Source organism: Rhamphochromis longiceps, linkage group LG4 (genome assembly GCF_057381845.1).
Source record: "Rhamphochromis longiceps isolate RC_006_pf linkage group LG4, R_longiceps_female_GT1.1, whole genome shotgun sequence".
Classification (NCBI taxonomy): Eukaryota; Metazoa; Chordata; class Actinopteri; order Cichliformes; family Cichlidae; genus Rhamphochromis; species Rhamphochromis longiceps.
In genome coordinates, this window is record NC_140560.1 from 33,815,644 (window position 1) to 33,839,900 (window position 24,257).

General features: G+C 41.7%; 2 protein-coding genes across 4 annotated transcripts; both read left to right on the forward strand.

Annotated features, from left to right (window-relative positions):
- Positions 1-389: 389 nt before the first annotated feature.
- On the forward strand, positions 390-10,994 carry LOC146672146 (uncharacterized). 2 transcript variants are annotated; one of them, XM_085404653.1, is made up of 8 exons: positions 390-691; positions 4,836-4,895; positions 5,145-5,201; positions 7,247-7,306; positions 7,458-7,541; positions 7,634-7,693; positions 8,138-8,197; positions 8,304-10,994. In XM_085404653.1, exons 1-8 carry the CDS (start codon positions 473-475, stop codon positions 10,542-10,544), a joined length of 2,841 nt encoding a protein of 946 aa, XP_085260779.1. In that variant the 5' UTR covers positions 390-472; the 3' UTR covers positions 10,545-10,994. The 2 variants fall into 2 exon arrangements, with proteins under 2 accessions (XP_085260779.1, XP_085260780.1); XM_085404654.1 differs by having other exon boundaries at positions 7,634-7,672.
- A 1,938-nt stretch (positions 10,995-12,932) lies between these two features.
- Positions 12,933-23,537, forward strand: LOC146672147 (uncharacterized). 2 transcript variants are annotated; one of them, XM_085404655.1, is made up of 8 exons: positions 12,933-13,234; positions 17,379-17,438; positions 17,688-17,744; positions 19,790-19,849; positions 20,001-20,084; positions 20,177-20,236; positions 20,681-20,740; positions 20,847-23,537. In XM_085404655.1, the coding sequence occupies exons 1-8, from the start codon at positions 13,016-13,018 to the stop codon at positions 23,085-23,087; spliced, it is 2,841 nt and encodes a 946-aa protein (XP_085260781.1). In that variant the 5' UTR covers positions 12,933-13,015; the 3' UTR covers positions 23,088-23,537. The 2 variants fall into 2 exon arrangements, with proteins under 2 accessions (XP_085260781.1, XP_085260782.1); XM_085404656.1 differs by having other exon boundaries at positions 20,177-20,215.
- The last annotated feature ends 720 nt before the right edge of the window (positions 23,538-24,257 follow it).

Below are 24,257 nucleotides of genomic sequence, written 5' to 3' on the forward strand. Positions count from 1 at the left end.
AGAAATCTTGACAAGATTTCCTATTCATTTGTTGGAAAAAGTTTGAAATTTCATGATTTTCTTTTTTTTTTCTTTTTTCTTTTTTTTTTCTTTTTTTTTTCTTTCTTTTTTTTTTTTTTTTTACATATTTTGATTCCTTAGAGTGAACCTCAAATAGAGACTACATTAAATCACTGACCTGCTCTGGTTAATTTATAGCAGTCAAGAAGGCTGGAATTTAAAAGAGTGCAAGTTTCTTATCTCTGGTTATCATAACCTTTGCAGTTCATACTGTGTTGTTTTAACAAATTATTAGGTTGTCAGAATCCCAAAGAAAGTTGTTTCTTTTTGTCCTGTTTTTTGTTTTTTGTTTTTTTAATAATGAGGAAAAAGTCCACACTTCCGGTGCAGAGGGAGCGCTTCCTGGTGGCTGAATCCCTCAACAAATATATTCAAATGTTTTTATTGATGGATATTCCTGTTCATGTGAATCATGCCTCGTAAAAAGGAGCTCTCAGAAGATTTACGAGCCAAAATTGTTGATTTGCACAAAACTGGAAAAGGGTATAAAATAATAGCACGCACTTTAGGTATTCATCTCTCCACAGTCAGGGAGATTGTGCATAAATGGAGACGATTCAATACTGTGGCTACTCTGCCGAGAAGTGGACGCCCTACAAAGACGTCTGCAAAGACAAAGATCATCAACGAGGTAACCTTAATAATCAGTCTGCAAAAAGTAAATCGTGCAGCCATGCGTGCATAAAGGCACCTCTGCGGGGCTGCAGCGAGTCATCGAGTTGATTAAAATAACTGGATCACAAAAATAATACATAAAACATCTTCGACGCATCTTATTTATTTAATTATTTATTTTTTTATTCATTTTTTATTTTTTTGCTTCGTTGCTTCATTTAAATTAATGCACGACTGCGTAGATCTCAACTTATAAAGGCGAGGGTTTCTCCCACGTTTGCAACTAAAATCAGACCTGCAGGAGAAGATGCATCTGGGAGCATACGTGTGAATAAAAAGCTTTACAACATTAATGCAGGCAGTCCCCATGTTTTCAACGAAAAAAGACTGGTAACACACCGGCAGCAGTGAAGATGATGCTGTCATAGTTTTTTATGGGATCTGCACACCCGGCAGAGAGCAGAGAGATGGAGCCATTAGCTCAGGTGGAGCGCTGTTCCTATAAGCGCCGTTAACCTTTACTAGAAAACGAGCTCCAACGTGAAGAAAAGAGAACCTTTCAGAACCTCCCACCCAGCGCTGTTTGTTTTAAACAGTGACAAAATCTACAGCAAATCCACAGAGGTCAAAATAAAAGCATATGTACACTCTTAACTCAGTGTGACATGATGGTTAAATTAGTCCCACTTTCTGCCAGAGTGATTCCTAATGTAGGTTAATATAAATATAAATTATATTACATAAATGAAAATGCTGATATGCTGCGTTAAATGCTCAAACACACACACAAACACGTTAAGACACACCAAATCTGCCTCATCCAGGAGACAACACTGTCAGAGCTCTTTATTAATATAAGTCTTCCAGTAAGACCGAAACTATTTTATTTGATGGCCTTGTTTGGGTTGTATTGATGCTTTATTATATTGTATTGTGATTAATTATTTTGTTAACGTTTCATAAAATGTTTCCTTCATAAACTGTTAGTTAAAGTGAGTTCAACTGTTAAAACATTGTAACTTGTAAAATGGAAACTAAGGAGCAGTTTGTTTTATTTTTTTATTCGTTTGAATATACACTATTGCCGAGACAAAAGTATTTCTTATCCGATAAGTCATTTAATTGATGGAATAATTGATAAAATCCTCAGTTACTAAGGAATCAATAGGTGCAGCCCCACTTTTAACACTGAAGGAATGTGCTTTATCTAACTCTAACTGACTTATATTTTGGTCGGCCATTATTATCCCGCCGTAGATTTTTTGGTAACAGCAGTTGTCACGGTGGGGAACTCCGGGGGGTTAAAGGAACGGACCCAAAAGCAGAACACGAAAGAAAACTACTTACTGGTTAAACAAAAGGCAAGCCTTTATTACGAAACTAAAACCTAAACTGAAAAAACTAGCATTGGCTATAACAACTCCATCCATCCATCCGTATATCCATCTTCTTCCGCTTTATCCGGGGCCGGGTCGCGGGGGCAGCAGCCTAAGCAGAGAAGCCCAGACCTCGCTCTCTCCAGCCACCTCCTCTAGCTTAACTTCTCACCCTATCTCTAAGGGAGAGGCCAGCCACCCTTTGGAGGAAGCTCATTTCCGCTTCTTGTATCCGCAATCTCGTTCTTTCAGTCACTATCCACAGCTCGTGGCCATAGGTTAGGGTAGGGGCGTAGATCGACCGGTAAATTGAGAGCTTCGCTTTTACACTCAGCTCTCTCTTCACCACAACGGACCAGTGCAGCGTCTGCATCACTGCGGCCGCAGCACCAATCCGTCTGTCGATCTCCGGCTCCCTTCTCCCATCACTCGTGAACAAGACCCCGAGATACTTGAACTCCTCCACTTGGGGCAGGAACTCATCCCCGACCCGGAGTGGGCACTCCACCCTTTTCCGACTGAGAACTGTGGCTTCAGATTTGGAGGTGCTGATCCTCATTCCCGCTGCTTCACACTCGGCTGCGAACTGTTCCAGTGCGAGCTGGAGGCCCTCACCCGATGAAGCCAACAGAACCACATCATCCGCGAAAAGCAGAGATGAGATTCTGAGGCCACCAAAGTGAAAGCCCTCCACCACTTGGCTGCGCCTAGAAATCCTGTCCATAAAAATTCTGAACAGAATCGTGACAAAGGGCAGCCCTGGTGGAACGCATCACCCACCGGGAACGAGTCCGACTTATTGCCGGCAATGCGAACCAAGCTCTTGCACCGGTTGTATAGGGATCAAATGGCCCGTAGCAATGGGCCAGACACCCCATACTCCCGCAGCACCTCCCACAGGACACCCCGAGGGACACGGTCAAATGCCTTCTCCAAGTTCACAAAACACATGTAGACTGGTTGGGCAAACTCCCATGCGCCCTCAAGTATCCTTGAGAGGATAAAGAGCTGGTCCAGTGTTCCATGACCAGGACGAAAACCGCATCGTTCCTCCTGTATCTGAGGTTCGATTAGTGGACGAACTCTCCTTTCCAGCACCCTGGCATAGACTTTCCCAGGAAGGCTGAGGAGTGTGATCCCCCTGTAGTTGGAACACACCCTCTGGTCCCCCTTCTTAAAGATGGGGACCACCACCCCGGTCTGCCAGTCCAGGGGTACTGCCCCTGATCTCCACGCAACATTGTAGAGGCGTGTCAGCCAGGACAGCCCTACAATGTCCAGAGCCTTCAGGAACTCGGGGCGGACCTCATCCACACCAGGGGCTCTGCCACCAAGGAGTTGTTTAACTGCCTCAGTGACCTCACCCTCGGAAATTGGCGGGTCATCCCCCTCATCCCCAGACTCTGCTTCCTCCTCGTAAGACGTGTCAATGGGATTAAGGAGGTCCTTGAAGTATTCCTTCCACCGCCCGACAATTTTCTCAGTCGAAGTCAGCAGCGCTCCGCCAGCACTATACACAGTGCAAGTAGAGCACCGCTTTCCCCTACTGAGACGCCTGACGGTTTGCCAGAATCTCTTCGAGGCAGTCCGAAAGTCTTTTTCCATGGCCTCTCCGAACTCCTCCCACACCTGAGTTTTTGCTTCAGCCACTGACCGAGCCGCATTTTGCTTGGCCTGTCGGTACCTGTCAGCTGCCTCCGAAGTCCCACAGGCTAACCAAGCCCGATAGGACTCCTTCTTCAGCCTGGTGGCTCCCTTCACCTCTTGTGTCCACCAATTGGTTCGGGGGTTACCACCACGACAGGCACCAACCACCTTGTGGCCGCAGCTCAAAGCAGCAGCTTCGGCAATGGAGATGCTGAACATGGTCCATTCAGACTCAATGTCCCCAGTCTCCCTCGGAATGCTGTTGAAGCTCTGCCAGAGGTGTGCGTTGAAGATCTCACGGACTGGGGCCTCTGCTAAGCGTTCCCAGCACACCCTCACTACGCTTTTAGGTGCACCGGGTCTGTCCAGCGTCCTCCCCTGCCACCTGATCCAACTCACCACCAGGTGGTGATCAGTTGACAGCTCAGCCCCTCTCTTTACCCGAGTGTCCAGAACATTTGGTCGCAGGTCTGGTGATACGATTACAAAATTGATCATCGACCTGCGGCCTAGAGCGTCCTGGTGCCACGTGCACTTATGGACACTCTTGTGTTTGAACAAGGTGTTCGTTATGGCCAAACTGTGATTTGCACAGAAGTCCAATAACAAAACACCGCTCAGAATCACAGAATCATAAAGACATTGGAAACCTGAAATGACGGGGAGAAGGAAAACAGACAACCTGACAAAACTAAATGAAAACACAGACTAAATACACACAGGAGGTGATCAGGGGAAGTGGAAACACATGGGGAAACAACTGACTGGAATAAACATAATGACACCACAGGGAACGTACAACTATACACATTAAACATGGAAACACCAGATTTTTCTAAATAAAACCGGAAACATGGAGAGACGTAGACATGACAACACCAGCTAGACAATTAGGACATAGAACAAGCAGAGAGACAAACGCACAGGCATAACTGAAAGTAAAACACTGAGGACAAGACAGACCACATAGAGGACAGGAAAAGATTCATGATCACAAATAGTGATGCATGAGGCTTGTCAACCACAACAATGATAATACTCCTGTTAAAAATCACTGGCAGCTGCAAATTGATGTTTCACATCTTTAAATTACCAAATATGTGTAGATTCCTTAATTTATCTTTTTGTGTCTCTCAGGCTGGTCATGGCTCTACTGAGCCAAAAGGTAACAGAAGAGGAGATTCAAACCATAAAAAGGTAAAATATCTTAATACTGATACTATATAATAAGAATTATTAAACCTTAGAAAAAAAATTAAATGTTATTTTACAGTTAATGATCAGAAAGACTGTAACGTCACATTCATGTCGAGATTATATATTTCCGCTCATCTGATACTGAAGTAGCACCCGTATATGTGAGCCTTACAGTAAATGAAATGCTTTTTCTTTCACAATATTAAAATGATCATATGAAGATGTTTATAACAAAGTCCTGTCTTCTAGGCTCATCATGGGTCTGCTGGGCCAGCAGATGATAGAACAGATTCAGACCATCAAACGGTAAATTATCGTTTTGAGAATTTTTAAGGTTTAGAAAAAGAAGAATCCAAAATTACTTAAAATCCAGAGAGGCTATAACATTGGCCGCAAGAATAGAGTAAAAATGTGCAAAAAGGGAGTAAACATAACTGATTTAAATTTTGTGCACAAACCAAACAAGCTTCTTTGTCCAGTGTCACACTTCTAGGGAGAAAATAAAATAAGCAACCAGATTTAAATCAAGTGCATTTTTCATCTTTTTATAGGAGCAGTCATGGAAGTTTTTGAAGAAGCTTATTTATCCTCCCTGGCCACTCTAGATACATGTGAAATACACAGAGTGGTCCATGTATATTTGGACACTGACACAAGTTTGTTTTTTTGTTTTTTTACCCGTTTACTGAAACATATTCCATCTATAGTTATATAATGAACATGGAAATAATGTGTAGACTCTCAGGTTTCATTTGAGGGTATCACATTTAAATTGGATGAAGGGTTTAGGAGTTTCAGCTCCTAATATGTCCCACCTCTTTTTAAAAGAACCAAAAGTAATTTGACAATTGACTCAAAGGCTATTTCATATGCAGGTGTGGGCAATTTCATTATGTCATTAATGTCAATTAAGCAGATGAAAGACCTGGAGTTTATTTGTGGTGTGATGTTTGCATTTGGAAGATTTTTCTGTGAGCAGACAACATGCGGTCAAAGGAGCTCTCCATGCAGTTGAAACAAGCCATCTGTAAGCTGCAAAAACAGAAACAACCCATTCGAGCAATGGCTAAAACAGTCAGAGTGGCAAAATCTACAGTGTCGTAATCTTAAGAAAGAAAGAAAGCACTGATGAACTCAGCAACGCAAAAAAAAAACCCCTATACAGCTACAGAAGACAACAGTGGTGGATGATCACAGAATCATTTCCGTGGTGACGAGAAACTCCTTCACAACAGCCAACCAAGTGAACAACACTCTCCAGGAGGTAGGCGTATCCATATCAACGTCTACCATAAAGACAAGACTGCATGAAAGTAAATAAAGGCGCCACTCATAAGCCTCAAGAATAGAAAGGCTAGACTGGAATTTGCTAAACAAAAAACAAAAAAAAAACCATCAAAAAAAGGCAGCACAGTTCTGGGAAAATATTTTTTGGGCACATGAAACCAAGATCAACATCTACCAGAATGATGGCAAGAAAAAAGTATGGAGAAGGTGTGGAACAGCTCATGATCCAAAGCACACCACATCATCTGTAAAGCACGGCGGAGTAATTGTGATGGCTTGGGCATGCATGGCTGCCAGTGGCACAGGGACACTAGTGTTTATTGATGATGTGACACAGGACAGAAGCAACCGAATTAATTTGGAGGTGTTCAGAGACATACTGTCTGCTCAAATCCAGCTAGATGCAGTCAAATTGATTGGGCGCTGTTTCATAATACAGATGGAAAACGACCTAAAACATGCAGCCAAAGGGAGTTTTTTTTTTAAGCAAAGAAGTGGAATATCCTTGAATGGCCAAGTCAGTCACCTGATCTTAACCTAACCTTACTAAACTTCAGACAGAAAAGCCAAAAACAAACAGCAACTGAAAGCCACTGCAGTAAAGGCCTGGCAGAGGATTAAAAAGGGAAAAAAATTAACATTATATTTTAGGTTATTTAATTACAATTACTTTCGAACCCTGGAAATGAAGGGATTGTGTTAAAAAGTGCTTTAGTTCCTGACATTTTTTTTTGTAATCATTTTGTTCAACCCATTGAATTAAAGCTGAAAGTCTGCACTTCAACTGCAACTCAGTTGTTTCATTTAAAATTCATTGTGGTAATATACAGAGCCAAAATTAGAAAAAAAAAAGTTATCTCTATCCAAGTATTTATGGACCTAACTGTAGTACAGCTGTTGTCAAAAGGTGGTGAATGAAATTTCTTATTGAGGCCATTAGTTAGTTGGAGTACTTGGAGACAATAGTATCTAATACTGAAGATACAAAACATCCTATGGTGATTATATATAAACGTTGAATGTGATCATATCATGCTTAGAAATCATAATTTTCTTTATCTCAGGCCACTCATGTGTCTGCTGGGCCTACAGATGACAGAAGAGGAGATTCAGAGCATGTAATGGTAAAGTAGGGGTGTCAAACATTACATGGGATTATTATTGGGATTAAATCATGGATCCGGCATATGTAGTTTATTGATATGTTTAGAAGTTTTTATACTTCTAAAATGAAAAAGGTTCCTCATTCTGTTTTTGTGCTACAATCCATGACAGCATATTGCGAGAGATAACACAGTCTACAATGATGGGGACACAGATTGTTACTCATCTGATTCTGACGAAGATGAAGATCCTACGGTATGTGAAGCTGCCTTGAGTGAAAAGTATTTTAAGGATATTAAAATTATGCCATTGAGATGGTCATCATCCATCTTTTTTTTGACTCGTAGGCCAGTCATCTGTCAGCTGGGAAAGCAGAAACCAAAGAGGTAGATCCAGACCATGAAATGGTAGCGTATATGCATACAGGAAGTTTTAACATGGCAGTCTGAGGAGACTGAGTCTGTTTTTTTCTTCTTCTTTTTTCATAGACTGAAGGCTGCCACTTAAATAACATCCATAGATCGTCACGTTTAAATGTCCTATGCCTAGTAGAAAGAGGCAGGATTACAGCTTGCAAAATGTGTTGCTCACAAAAGCTAAATTTATTTAAATTCATTTCAATTTTTTTACATGGTGCCAAATCACAGCCACAGTCACCTACAGGTGCTTTATATTATAGTAAGATACTCTCTACAATAAAATTCCCCACTCATAATTGTGCAGGGGCTATAAGAAGGTTCCTGGCACCTATATCCTCTAGATTTCTGCCAGCCTTCACCTCGTCTACTCTGTTTAAGAAACATCATCTGCCTCAATACACATTTTGTATCTCGTTCTCTTATATGTTGTAGCACCAAGAACCGACGAGCTGTGCTTCATCTGATGATGAAACTACAGAAGAAGATCCAACAGTTAGTATTTTTCATTTGTTATTTTTTTACATATGGAAATGATGACATTTTGGTTCATTTCTACTACATTTAGCTTTTAAAGCATATTTCTGGCCTGTGTTACTAGGAGCAGTTTTTCTGTGGAGAGAAGAAGATATATGCTGGTTCCTCAGTCACAATGGGAGCCCTCCTCCTGCTCCTCCTGGCGTTCATTGTGAAGCACGGCTTGTCAAAAGCAGCATCCAGAGATCTCCTGCACCTCCTAAACTTGGTGGTACCCGGATGTGTTCCAAAGTCGCTTCGCTTTTTAAAAAAGCATTCGACTGATTACAATGGAAAGACTGAGATTCACTTTTATTGCCCCAGGTGTACAAACTACCTTGGTGTGGATCCCGGTAATGAGTGTAGTGTGTGCCAGCAGAGCTTGAGCAGAAAATATCTGATCTTGAAGGCTTACTACTTCCTTGTAATGCCGCTCGAAATTCAGCTAAGAAACCTCCTTGCACGCGTCCACTCAAAGCTTGGGAAGCATTTCACGAGGGATGATTCCTTTTCTGATGTCCACACTGGAAACGAATACAAGAGTGAAAGACAAGACGGCAGTATTACACTCACCTTCAACTGCGATGGCTCGTCCGTGTTCAGCTCCTCAAAATACTCCATCTGGCCCATCCTGTGTACCATCAATGAACTACCGTATGTGGAACGGTGCAAAAACGTTCTGTTGCACACTTTATGGTTTGGCAAAGGAAAACCACAAGTTCAGAGTTTTTTGACTCCGTTCATTAACGAGCTTCAGAAACTGTCTGCTGCAGGGTTCTGTTGGAAAGATGAGATCGGCTCGGAGCATCACACCACGGTAACAGTTAAAATATGCACATGTGATGCGATAGCAAGAGCAATGGTGCAGAACTTTGAGCCGTTTAACAAAGAATTTGGTTGTGGTTTTTGCTACCACAAAGGTGAGATGGTTATAAAGGGCAGGGGTTTTACCAGAGTTTACCCGATACAGATGGACGGCTGTGATCTGAGACACATGCCTGAAACGGTGCAACTTGCTGAGTTAGTGATGGGAAATAGTTATGACCAGAGTCAAATGGGGGTTAAAGGTCCAAGTCTCCTGTTTCTTTTGCCGTCATTTGACATTATCAAAGGCTTTGTTCCAGATTACATGCACTGTTTTTGTCTGGGCGTTGTCCGTCAGTTCGTCAATCTGTGGTTCGACCCGCTTTATGCCAGCAAGGACTTCCATTTGACAGATGAGCATTTAAACGACCTGGACAGAGCCTTGTGTGAGATCCAGCCACCAAATGAAATCAGCCGAAGTCCCAGGAGCCTCAGTGAGAGGATGCATTGGACAGCTTGTGAGTGGAGAGCATTTGCTCTCCTCTATTCTCCTGTAATACTGAGGAATGTTTTGCCAGCAGTGTACTACAAGCACTGGATGCTTCTTCCTTGTGCCCTTCACGTCCTCCTCTCCCACTTTGCCACTCAGGATGAGCTCAACTGTGCAGAGTTGTGTCTGGTTCAGTTTGTAGCACAGATACCGTCTCTCTATGGACTCGAGCATTGTTCGTACGACTGCCATGTGTTGACGCATCTTACAGAAGGTGTCCGGAACTGGGGGCTTTTGTGGGCCAATTCAGTCTTTGTTTTTCAAGACATGAACAGCAGACTGTTGCAGATGTACTCTGGTACGCAGTCAATTTCATTACAGATTTTCAAGAATTTCTTTTCATATGAGAAAATAATAAGACAAGGAAGTGCTACCCTTCAGGACGCCAGCACAGAAATCAAAGACTTCTTCTGTTCCATGGCAAGTTGTGATCGTTTTACAAAGTCATTAAATTACATTGGAGAAGAGTTAGTGACTCTGGGAAGTGGCTCTCAGAGAGTTTTGACACCAAGAGAAATTGCAGCATTGCAGAAGAATGAAACACTTTCGTGGTGCCAGCCACATCGTGACAGTGTAACTGAATATAAGCGTTGTGTTTATAAGAACATGCTGGTTACAAGTTTGGAGTGTAGTGGCACATTAAAAAGAAACAATTCAGTAATAGAAACAAGCAGTTGCTTTGCTGTGGTGGAGTCCTTGGTCGTTGTACCGAAACCCTGCAGCTGTGAAGGAAGGCCCGACTGCTCGTGCAGAGAACTGGTCTTTTTCTGCAAGCAGCTGCAGCGACTAACCAGACAGCCAACTATCCAGGACACACAGATCAACACAAACATCGCCAAATTCCTTGTAAAAGTGAGGAACTCAAATGAACTGTGTGCAATAACATGCCAGGACATTGTTTCCAAATGCTTCATGATTGAACACGTGGGTCACTTATATGTCATGAGAATGCCTGTGTTTGAGACACATTAAAGTCTGTCATTTATGATTCATGTCAGACCTCTCTGAGCTTGGGTTGGAAATGTTGGAAATGCTCCAACCAACCTTCGCCACTTTGACAACCCCTGATTAAATCAGATAACTCAAATAAGAAAACATGCTGTCTATTTTCCAACAGGTGATACATTCAACACAACCCTGGGCAGTACCGAAACATGCAATAAGCACAACCTCTGTATTGCATTACTTTATGCTCTTATTGCACCAGCCGGACAAAGTGCATTAAAAATACTATTTTATTATTATCTTTTTCAGTTGTGCAATTTTCTTGTTGTACATTAAAGTGCACCTGTACATATGTTTGGTATGTAGCAGAAACTACCAGTGAAGGTCCTTCAATTTCATGTTTGTTTTATTCAACATCAAATTGTTAATATCAGCTTTGATTAAAAACTTGAATCTTTGAAAAATTGCCTTAAGTTTCAGAACATCTTTGTTTGTTTCTCTCATTTAGCTGTAATGACAGACACACACATGCTTTATGGATTCCATAAGTCTTTAAAATCACCATCATTATCGTTGTCATTAGATGGATCTGCACTGGTCCATGAGGAGTTGGGGCTATTTCCCCATCGACTAATGTAGAATGTGACTTCTTTTTACAATTACAGGATTCACCCCCCTGGAACCCCTAAAAAAATCATATTTTGGAGAGTTCAGAATATCAGAGTACAACCCATGTAAAAAAGTTGTAGATTGATCTCAACAGAGCCATTCACTGAGAGAGTTTGAGAATCAAGGTGTACCAAAGCTGTTCGGGCAAATCTGTAGCTGAATTAAAACAATTCTGCAAAGAAAAGTGGGCCAGAATTCCTCCACAACAAAGTGACAGACTCATTGCCAGTTATCACAAACACGTCTTAAAAGTTTCAAAATCAGTTATTATCTTTAGGGGGTAATTACTGTTTCACACAGGGCCAGGCAGGTTTGGATAGCTTTTTTACCTTAATAAATGAAAAACGATTTTGAACTATTCAGGTTATCTTGGCGTAATATTTAAATCTGTCTCATTATCTTTAACATCCAAGACAAATATGCAAAAAACTATGAAATCAGGAAGGAGTCAAATACCTTTTCACAACACTGTACAAACAAGATTATCCTGACAAAAGGTTTGGCCATCTAAGATTCAGTTCTTCCACCAACACTAGAATTATCCAATACTTGAAAACATGAAAAAATTTTTGTCTCTGTTGTCAACCTATTGTGTTTGTATTGTGACTAAGATGAATGTCAGATCGCATTAATGACCATTAAGTCAGTCCACAGGCTGTTTACTGTGTACTACGTTTGTGTCTTGTCTATCACACACTGTGAAATTCCTGTTTTGTGTTTTCTTGAACCCAGCCTCGCCTTCCTCCTTTCACTGTGAGTCTGCAGACACTCCGGGTTGTCTCCTGTCATTGTTCCCAGGGGAACTGCTGATGCTTCTTCTTCTTGTCCTCATGATGAGTTGTTCACTGAGCCACTCAGGGCACTCCTATCAGTAAGATGTTAATCTCATTGTCTACTGTGGATCTAATACCAACAAAGGGGAAGAAAAGAAAAGGAAAGAAGATGGACACAGGTTTGGGGAAAATCTTAGTTTGAGGTATTTGTGTTTAGAACAACATTTGTATGACAAAGGTAAAGATGCTGGAGTTTTCTTGACGTCATTTTTAAAAGCATTGTTACGGAAATATGGTGATGGTGGTGTTATTAAAGTGGGAGATTTTTACAGGATACACTTCATTTAACAACACAATGCTCTGCCCAGTGGGTGCTGCTTGAGTTTAAGTCACTTTTCTCCTTCAATATGGAACCCAACCATACACCATCATAGTAAAATATGGTGGCAACAAAATTAACACAAGTTAGAAGTGTGCATCAAACCAATAAATGTTCTGGGATGTTCTTAGGACTTATGAGGCGAAAGTTCTCCAGAAACTGACTGCTGGAAGACCAGACATCATCCTTCCAACCCTGCAGAAATCTTGACAAGATTTCCTATTCATTTGTTGGAAAAAGTTTGAAATTTCATGATTTTCTTTTTTTTTTCTTTTTTCTTTTTTTTTCTTTTTTTCTTTCTTTCTTTTCTTTTTTTTTTTTTTTTTTACATATTTTGATTCCTTAGAGTGAACCTCAAATAGAGACTACATTAAATCACTGACCTGCTCTGGTTAATTTATAGCAGTCAAGAAGGCTGGAATTTAAAAGAGTGCAAGTTTCTTATCTCTGGTTATCATAACCTTTGCAGTTCATACTGTGTTGTTTTAACAAATTATTAGGTTGTCAGAATCCCAAAGAAAGTTGTTTCTTTTTGTCCTGTTTTTTGTTTTTTGTTTTTTTAATAATGAGGAAAAAGTCCACACTTCCGGTGCAGAGGGAGCGCTTCCTGGTGGCTGAATCCCTCAACAAATATATTCAAATGTTTTTATTGATGGATATTCCTGTTCATGTGAATCATGCCTCGTAAAAAGGAGCTCTCAGAAGATTTACGAGCCAAAATTGTTGATTTGCACAAAACTGGAAAAGGGTATAAAATAATAGCACGCACTTTAGGTATTCATCTCTCCACAGTCAGGGAGATTGTGCATAAATGGAGACGATTCAATACTGTGGCTACTCTGCCGAGAAGTGGACGCCCTACAAAGACGTCTGCAAAGACAAAGATCATCAACGAGGTAACCTTAATAATCAGTCTGCAAAAAGTAAATCGTGCAGCCATGCGTGCATAAAGGCACCTCTGCGGGGCTGCAGCGAGTCATCGAGTTGATTAAAATAACTGGATCACAAAAATAATACATAAAACATCTTCGACGCATCTTATTTATTTAATTATTTATTATTTTATTCATTTTTTATTTTTTTGCTTCGTTGCTTCATTTAAATTAATGCACGACTGCGTAGATCTCAACTTATAAAGGCGAGGGTTTCTCCCACGTTTGCAACTAAAATAGACCTGCAGGAGAAGATGCATCTGGGAGCATACGTGTGAATAAAAAGCTTTACAACATTAATGCAGGCAGTCCCCATGTTTTCAACGAAAAAAGACTGGTAACACACCGGCAGCAGTGAAGATGATGCTGTCATAGTTTTTTATGGGATCTGCACACCCGGCAGAGAGCAGAGAGATGGAGCCATTAGCTCAGGTGGAGCGCTGTTCCTATAAGCGCCGTTAACCTTTACTAGAAAACGAGCTCCAACGTGAAGAAAAGAGAACCTTTCAGAACCTCCCACCCAGCGCTGTTTGTTTTAAACAGTGACAAAATCTACAGCAAATCCACAGAGGTCAAAATAAAAGCATATGTACACTCTTAACTCAGTGTGACATGATGGTTAAATTAGTCCCACTTTCTGCCAGAGTGATTCCTAATGTAGGTTAATATAAATATAAATTATATTACATAAATGAAAATGCTGATATGCTGCGTTAAATGCTCAAACACACACACAAACACGTTAAGACACACCAAATCTGCCTCATCCAGGAGACAACACTGTCAGAGCTCTTTATTAATATAAGTCTTCCAGTAAGACCGAAACTATTTTATTTGATGGCCTTGTTTGGGTTGTATTGATGCTTTATTATATTGTATTGTGATTAATTATTTTGTTAACGTTTCATAAAATGTTTCCTTCATAAACTGTTAGTTAAAGTGAGTTCAACTGTTAAAACATTGTAACTTGTAAAATGGAAACTAAGGAGCAGTTTGTTTTATTTTTTTATTCGTTTGAATATTCACTATTGCCGAGACAAAAGTATTTCTTATCCGATAAGTCATTTAATTGATGGAATAATTGATAAAATCCTCAGTTACTAAGGAATCAATAGGTGCAGCCCCACTTTTAACACTGAAGGAATGTGCTTTATCTAACTCTAACTGACTTATATTTTGGTCGGCCATTATTATCCCGCCGTAGATTTTTTGGTAACAGCAGTTGTCACGGTGGGGAACTCCGGGGGGTTAAAGGAACGGACCCAAAAGCAGAACACGAAAGAAAACTACTTACTGGTTAAACAAAAGGCAAGCCTTTATTACGAAACTAAAACCTAAACTGAAAAAACTAGCATTGGCTATAACAACTCCATCCATCCATCCGTATATCCATCTTCTTCCGCTTTATCCGGGGCCGGGTCGCGGGGGCAGCAGCCTAAGCAGAGAAGCCCAGACCTCGCTCTCTCCAGCCACCTCCTCTAGCTTAACTTCTCACCCTATCTCTAAGGGAGAGGCCAGCCACCCTTTGGAGGAAGCTCATTTCCGCTTCTTGTATCCGCAATCTCGTTCTTTCAGTCACTATCCACAGCTCGTGGCCATAGGTTAGGGTAGGGGCGTAGATCGACCGGTAAATTGAGAGCTTCGCTTTTACACTCAGCTCTCTCTTCACCACAACGGACCAGTGCAGCGTCTGCATCACTGCGGCCGCAGCACCAATCCGTCTGTCGATCTCCGGCTCCCTTCTCCCATCACTCGTGAACAAGACCCCGAGATACTTGAACTCCTCCACTTGGGGCAGGAACTCATCCCCGACCCGGAGTGGGCACTCCACCCTTTTCCGACTGAGAACTGTGGCTTCAGATTTGGAGGTGCTGATCCTCATTCCCGCTGCTTCACACTCGGCTGCGAACTGTTCCAGTGCGAGCTGGAGGCCCTCACCCGATGAAGCCAACAGAACCACATCATCCGCGAAAAGCAGAGATGAGATTCTGAGGCCACCAAAGTGAAAGCCCTCCACCACTTGGCTGCGCCTAGAAATCCTGTCCATAAAAATTATGAACAGAACCGGAGACAAAGGGCAGCCCTGGTGGAACGCATCACCCACCGGGAACGAGTCCGACTTATTGCCGGCAATGCGAACCAAGCTCTTGCACCGGTTGTATAGGGATCAAATGGCCCGTAGCAATGGGCCAGACACCCCATACTCCCGCAGCACCTCCCACAGGACACCCCGAGGGACACGGTCAAATGCCTTCTCCAAGTTCACAAAACACATGTAGACTGGTTGGGCAAACTCCCATGCGCCCTCAAGTATCCTTGAGAGGATAAAGAGCTGGTCCAGTGTTCCATGACCAGGACGAAAACCGCATCGTTCCTCCTGTATCTGAGGTTCGATTAGTGGACGAACTCTCCTTTCCAGCACCCTGGCATAGACTTTCCCAGGAAGGCTGAGGAGTGTGATCCCCCTGTAGTTGGAACACACCCTCTGGTCCCCCTTCTTAAAGATGGGGACCACCACCCCGGTCTGCCAGTCCAGGGGTACTGCCCCTGATCTCCACGCAACATTGTAGAGGCGTGTCAGCCAGGACAGCCCTACAATGTCCAGAGCCTTCAGGAACTCGGGGCGGACCTCATCCACACCAGGGGCTCTGCCACCAAGGAGTTGTTTAACTGCCTCAGTGACCTCACCCTCGGAAATTGGCGGGTCATCCCCCTCATCCCCAGACTCTGCTTCCTCCTCGTAAGACGTGTCAATGGGATTAAGGAGGTCCTTGAAGTATTCCTTCCACCGCCCGACAATTTTCTCAGTCGAAGTCAGCAGCGCTCCGCCAGCACTATACACAGTGCAGGTAGAGCACCGCTTTCCCCTACTGAGACGCCTGACGGTTTGCCAGAATCTCTTCGAGGCAGTCCGAAAGTCTTTTTCCATGGCCTCTCCGAACTCCTCCCACACCTGAGTTTTTGCTTCAGCCACTGACCGAGCCGCATTTTGCTTGGCCTGTCGGTACCTGTCAGCTGCCTCCGAAGTCCCACAGGCTAACCAAGCCCGATAGGACTCCTTCTTCAGCCTGGTGGCTCCCTTCACCTCTTGTGTCCACCAATTGGTTCGGGGGTTACCACCACGACAGGCACCAACCACCTTGTGGCCGCAGCTCAAAGCAGCAGCTTCGGCAATGGAGATGCTGAACATGGTCCATTCAGACTCAATGTCCCCAGTCTCCCTCGGAATGCTGTTGAAGCTCTGCCAGAGGTGTGCGTTGAAGATCTCACGGACTGGGGCCTCTGCTAAGCGTTCCCAGCACACCCTCACTACGCTTTTAGGTGCACCAGGTCTGTCCAGCGTCCTCCCCTGCCACCTGATCCAACTCACCACCAGGTGGTGATCAGTTGACAGCTCAGCCCCTCTCTTTACCCGAGTGTCCAGAACATTTGGTCGCAGGTCTGGTGATACGATTACAAAATTGATCATCGACCTGCGGCCTAGAGCGTCCTGGTGCCACGTGCACTTATGGACACTCTTGTGTTTGAACAAGGTGTTCGTTATGGCCAAACTGTGATTTGCACAGAAGTCCAATAACAAAACACCGCTCAGAATCACAGAATCATAAAGACATTGGAAACCTGAAATGACGGGGAGAAGGAAAACAGACAACCTGACAAAACTAAATGAAAACACAGACTAAATACACACAGGAGGTGATCAGGGGAAGTGGAAACACATGGGGAAACAACTGACTGGAATAAACATAATGACACCACAGGGAACGTACAACTATACACATTAAACATGGAAACACCAGATTTTTCTAAATAAAACCGGAAACATGGAGAGACGTAGACATGACAACACCAGCTAGACAATTAGGACATAGAACAAGCAGAGAGACAAACGCACAGGCATAACTGAAAGTAAAACACTGAGGACAAGACAGACCACATAGAGGACAGGAAAAGATTCATGATCACAAATAGTGATGCATGAGGCTTGTCAACCACAACAATGATAATACTCCTGTTAAAAATCACTGGCAGCTGCAAATTGATGTTTCACATCTTTAAATTACCAAATATGTGTAGATTCCTTAATTTATCTTTTTGTGTCTCTCAGGCTGGTCATGGCTCTACTGAGCCAAAAGGTAACAGAAGAGGAGATTCAAACCATAAAAAGGTAAAATATCTTAATACTGATACTATATAATAAGAATTATTAAACCTTAGAAAAAAAATTAAATGTTATTTTACAGTTAATGATCAGAAAGACTGTAACGTCACATTCATGTCGAGATTATATATTTCCGCTCATCTGATACTGAAGTAGCACCCGTATATGTGAGCCTTACAGTAAATGAAATGCTTTTTCTTTCACAATATTAAAATGATCATATGAAGATGTTTATAACAAAGTCCTGTCTTCTAGGCTCATCATGGGTCTGCTGGGCCAGCAGATGATAGAACAGATTCAGACCATCAAACGGTAAATTATCGTTTTGAGAATTTTTAAGGTTTAGAAAAAGAAGAATCCAAAATTACTTAAAATCCAGAGAGGCTATAACATTGGCCGCAAGAATAGAGTAAAAATGTGCAAAAAGGGAGTAAACATAACTGATTTAAATTTTGTGCACAAACCAAACAAGCTTCTTTGTCCAGTGTCACACTTCTAGGGAGAAAATAAAATAAGCAACCAGATTTAAATCAAGTGCATTTTTCATCTTTTTATAGGAGCAGTCATGGAAGTTTTTGAAGAAGCTTATTTATCCTCCCTGGCCACTCTAGATACATGTGAAATACACAGAGTGGTCCATGTATATTTGGACACTGACACAAGTTTGTTTTTTTGTTTTTTTACCCGTTTACTGAAACATATTCCATCTATAGTTATATAATGAACATGGAAATAATGTGTAGACTCTCAGGTTTCATTTGAGGGTATCACATTTAAATTGGATGAAGGGTTTAGGAGTTTCAGCTCCTAATATGTCCCACCTCTTTTTAAAAGAACCAAAAGTAATTTGACAATTGACTCAAAGGCTATTTCATATGCAGGTGTGGGCAATTTCATTATGTCATTAATGTCAATTAAGCAGATGAAAGACCTGGAGTTTATTTGTGGTGTGATGTTTGCATTTGGAAGATTTTTCTGTGAGCAGACAACATGCGGTCAAAGGAGCTCTCCATGCAGTTGAAACAAGCCATCTGTAAGCTGCAAAAACAGAAACAACCCATTCGAGCAATGGCTAAAACAGTCAGAGTGGCAAAATCTACAGTGTCGTAATCTTAAGAAAGAAAGAAAGCACTGATGAACTCAGCAACGCAAAAAAAAAACCCCTATACGGCTACAGAAGACAACAGTGGTGGATGATCACAGAATCATTTCCGTGGTGACGAGAAACTCCTTCACAACAGCCAACCAAGTGAACAACACTCTCCAGGAGGTAGGCGTATCCATATCAACGTCTACCATAAAGACAAGACTGCATGAAAGTAAATAAAGGCGCCACTCATAAGCCTCAAGAATAGAAAGGCTAGACTGGAATTTGCTAAACAAAAAACAAAAAAAAAACCATCAAAAAAAGGCAGCACAGTTCTGGGAAAATATTTTTTGGGCACATGAAACCAAGATCAACATCTACCAGAATGATGGCAAGAAAAAAGTATGGAGAAGGTGTGGAACAGCTCATGATCCAAAGCACACCACATCATCTGTAAAGCACGGCGGAGTAATTGTGATGGCTTGGGCATGCATGGCTGCCAGTGGCACAGGGACACTAGTGTTTATTGATGATGTGACACAGGACAGAAGCAACCGAATTAATTTGGAGGTGTTCAGAGACATACTGTCTGCTCAAATCCAGCTAGATGCAGTCAAATTGATTGGGCGCTGTTTCATAATACAGATGGAAAACGACCTAAAACATGCAGCCAAAGGGAGTTTTTTTTTTAAGCAAAGAAGTGGAATATCCTTGAATGGCCAAGTCAGTCACCTGATCTTAACCTAACCTTACTAAACTTCAGACAGAAAAGCCAAAAACAAACAGCAACTGAAAGCCACTGCAGTAAAGGCCTGGCAGAGGATTAAAAAGGGAAAAAAATGAACATTATATTTTAGGTTATTTAATTACAATTACTTTCGAACCCTGGAAATGAAGGGATTGTGTTAAAAAGTGCTTTAGTTCCTGACATTTTTTTTTGTAATCATTTTGTTCAACCCATTGAATTAAAGCTGAAAGTCTGCACTTCAACTGCAACTCAGTTGTTTCATTTAAAATTCATTGTGGTAATATACAGAGCCAAAATTAGAAAAAAAAAAGTTATCTCTATCCAAGTATTTATGGACCTAACTGTAGTACAGCTGTTGTCAAAAGGTGGTGAATGAAATTTCTTATTGAGGCCATTAGTTAGTTGGAGTACTTGGAGACAATAGTATCTAATACTGAAGATACAAAACATCCTATGGTGATTATATATAAACGTTGAATGTGATCATATCATGCTTAGAAATCATAATTTTCTTTATCTCAGGCCACTCATGTGTCTGCTGGGCCTACAGATGACAGAAGAGGAGATTCAGAGCATGTAATGGTAAAGTAGGGGTGTCAAACATTACATGGGATTATTATTGGGATTAAATCATGGATCCGGCATATGTAGTTTATTGATATGTTTAGAAGTTTTTATACTTCTAAAATGAAAAAGGTTCCTCATTCTGTTTTTGTGCTACAATCCATGACAGCATATTGCGAGAGATAACACAGTCTACAATGATGGGGACACAGATTGTTACTCATCTGATTCTGACGAAGATGAAGATCCTACGGTATGTGAAGCTGCCTTGAGTGAAAAGTATTTTAAGGATATTAAAATTATGCCATTGAGATGGTCATCATCCATCTTTTTTTTGACTCGTAGGCCAGTCATCTGTCAGCTGGGAAAGCAGAAACCAAAGAGGTAGATCCAGACCATGAAATGGTAGCGTATATGCATACAGGAAGTTTTAACATGGCAGTCTGAGGAGACTGAGTCTGTTTTTTTCTTCTTCTTTTTTCATAGACTGAAGGCTGCCACTTAAATAACATCCATAGATCGTCACGTTTAAATGTCCTATGCCTAGTAGAAAGAGGCAGGATTACAGCTTGCAAAATGTGTTGCTCACAAAAGCTAAATTTATTTAAATTCATTTCAATTTTTTTACATGGTGCCAAATCACAGCCACAGTCACCTACAGGTGCTTTATATTATAGTAAGATACTCTCTACAATAAAATTCCCCACTCATAATTGTGCAGGGGCTATAAGAAGGTTCCTGGCACCTATATCCTCTAGATTTCTGCCAGCCTTCACCTCGTCTACTCTGTTTAAGAAACATCATCTGCCTCAATACACATTTTGTATCTCGTTCTCTTATATGTTGTAGCACCAAGAACCGACGAGCTGTGCTTCATCTGATGATGAAACTACAGAAGAAGATCCAACAGTTAGTATTTTTCATTTGTTATTTTTTTACATATGGAAATGATGACATTTTGGTTCATTTCTACTACATTTAGCTTTTAAAGCATATTTCTGGCCTGTGTTACTAGGAGCAGTTTTTCTGTGGAGAGAAGAAGATATATGCTGGTTCCTCAGTCACAATGGGAGCCCTCCTCCTGCTCCTCCTGGCGTTCATTGTGAAGCACGGCTTGTCAAAAGCAGCATCCAGAGATCTCCTGCACCTCCTAAACTTGGTGGTACCCGGATGTGTTCCAAAGTCGCTTCGCTTTTTAAAAAAGCATTCGACTGATTACAATGGAAAGACTGAGATTCACTTTTATTGCCCCAGGTGTACAAACTACCTTGGTGTGGATCCCGGTAATGAGTGTAGTGTGTGCCAGCAGAGCTTGAGCAGAAAATATCTGATCTTGAAGGCTTACTACTTCCTTGTAATGCCGCTCGAAATTCAGCTAAGAAACCTCCTTGCACGCGTCCACTCAAAGCTTGGGAAGCATTTCACGAGGGATGATTCCTTTTCTGATGTCCACACTGGAAACGAATACAAGAGTGAAAGACAAGACGGCAGTATTACACTCACCTTCAACTGCGATGGCTCGTCCGTGTTCAGCTCCTCAAAATACTCCATCTGGCCCATCCTGTGTACCATCAATGAACTACCGTATGTGGAACGGTGCAAAAACGTTCTGTTGCACACTTTATGGTTTGGCAAAGGAAAACCACAAGTTCAGAGTTTTTTGACTCCGTTCATTAACGAGCTTCAGAAACTGTCTGCTGCAGGGTTCTGTTGGAAAGATGAGATCGGCTCGGAGCATCACACCACGGTAACAGTTAAAATATGCACATGTGATGCGATAGCAAGAGCAATGGTGCAGAACTTTGAGCCGTTTAACAAAGAATTTGGTTGTGGTTTTTGCTACCACAAAGGTGAGATGGTTATAAAGGGCAGGGGTTTTACCAGAGTTTACCCGATACAGATGGACGGCTGTGATCTGAGACACATGCCTGAAACGGTGCAACTTGCTGAGTTAGTGATGGGAAATAGTTATGACCAGAGTCAAATGGGGGTTAAAGGTCCAAGTCTCCTGTTTCTTTTGCCGTCATTTGACATTATCAAAGGCTTTGTTCCAGATTACATGCACTGTTTTTGTCTGGGCGTTGTCCGTCAGTTCGTCAATCTGTGGTTCGACCCGCTTTATGCCAGCAAGGACTTCCATTTGACAGATGAGCATTTAAACGACCTGGACAGAGCCTTGTGTGAGATCCAGCCACCAAATGAAATCAGCCGAAGTCCCAGGAGCCTCAGTGAGAGGATGCATTGGACAGCTTGTGAGTGGAGAGCATTTGCTCTCCTCTATTCTCCTGTAATACTGAGGAATGTTTTGCCAGCAGTGTACTACAAGCACTGGATGCTTCTTCCTTGTGCCCTTCACGTCCTCCTCTCCCACTTTGCCACTCAGGATGAGCTCAACTGTGCAGAGTTGTGTCTGGTTCAGTTTGTAGCACAGATACCGTCTCTCTATGGACTCGAGCATTGTTCGTACGACTGCCATGTGTTGACGCATCTTACAGAAGGTGTCCGGAACTGGGGGCTTTTGTGGGCCAATTCAGTCTTTGTTTTTCAAGACATGAACAGCAGACTGTTGCAGATGTACTCTGGTACGCAGTCAATTTCATTACAGATTTTCAAGAATTTCTTTTCATATGAGAAAATAATAAGACAAGGAAGTGCTACCCTTCAGGACGCCAGCACAGAAATCAAAGACTTCTTCTGTTCCATGGCAAGTTGTGATCGTTTTACAAAGTCATTAAATTACATTGGAGAAGAGTTAGTGACTCTGGGAAGTGGCTCTCAGAGAGTTTTGACACCAAGAGAAATTGCAGCATTGCAGAAGAATGAAACACTTTCGTGGTGCCAGCCACATCGTGACAGTGTAACTGAATATAAGCGTTGTGTTTATAAGAACATGCTGGTTACAAGTTTGGAGTGTAGTGGCACATTAAAAAGAAACAATTCAGTAATAGAAACAAGCAGTTGCTTTGCTGTGGTGGAGTCCTTGGTCGTTGTACCGAAACCCTGCAGCTGTGAAGGAAGGCCCGACTGCTCGTGCAGAGAACTGGTCTTTTTCTGCAAGCAGCTGCAGCGACTAACCAGACAGCCAACTATCCAGGACACACAGATCAACACAAACATCGCCAAATTCCTTGTAAAAGTGAGGAACTCAAATGAACTGTGTGCAATAACATGCCAGGACATTGTTTCCAAATGCTTCATGATTGAACACGTGGGTCACTTATATGTCATGAGAATGCCTGTGTTTGAGACACATTAAAGTCTGTCATTTATGATTCATGTCAGACCTCTCTGAGCTTGGGTTGGAAATGTTGGAAATGCTCCAACCAACCTTCGCCACTTTGACAACCCCTGATTAAATCAGATAACTCAAATAAGAAAACATGCTGTCTATTTTCCAACAGGTGATACATTCAACACAACCCTGGGCAGTACCGAAACATGCAATAAGCACAACCTCTGTATTGCATTACTTTATGCTCTTATTGCACCAGCCGGACAAAGTGCATTAAAAATACTATTTTATTATTATCTTTTTCAGTTGTGCAATTTTCTTGTTGTACATTAAAGTGCACCTGTACATATGTTTGGTATGTAGCAGAAACTACCAGTGAAGGTCCTTCAATTTCATGTTTGTTTTATTCAACATCAAATTGTTAATATCAGCTTTGATTAAAAACTTGAATCTTTGAAAAATTGCCTTAAGTTTCAGAACATCTTTGTTTGTTTCTCTCATTTAGCTGTAATGACAGACACACACATGCTTTATGGATTCCATAAGTCTTTAAAATCACCATCATTATCGTTGTCATTAGATGGATCTGCACTGGTCCATGAGGAGTTGGGGCTATTTCCCCATCGACTAATGTAGAATGTGACTTCTTTTTACAATTACAGGATTCACCCCCCTGGAACCCCTAAAAAAATCATATTTTGGAGAGTTCAGAATATCAGAGTACAACCCATGTAAAAAAGTTGTAGATTGATCTCAACAGAGCCATTCACTGAGAGAGTTTGAGAATCAAGGTGTACCAAAGCTGTTCGGGCAAATCTGTAGCTGAATTAAAACAATTCTGCAAAGAAAAGTGGGCCAGAATTCCTCCACAACAAAGTGACAGACTCATTGCCAGTTATCACAAACACGTCTTAAAAGTTTCAAAATCAGTTATTATCTTTAGGGGGTAATTACTGTTTCACACAGGGCCAGGCAGGTTTGGATAGCTTTTTTACCTTAATAAATGAAAAACGATTTTGAACTATTCAGGTTATCTTGGCGTAATATTTAAATCTGTCTCATTATCTTTAACATCCAAGACAAATATGCAAAAAACTATGAAATCAGGAAGGAGTCAAATACCTTTTCACAACACTGTACAAACAAGATTATCCTGACAAAAGGTTTGGCCATCTAAGATTCAGTTCTTCCACC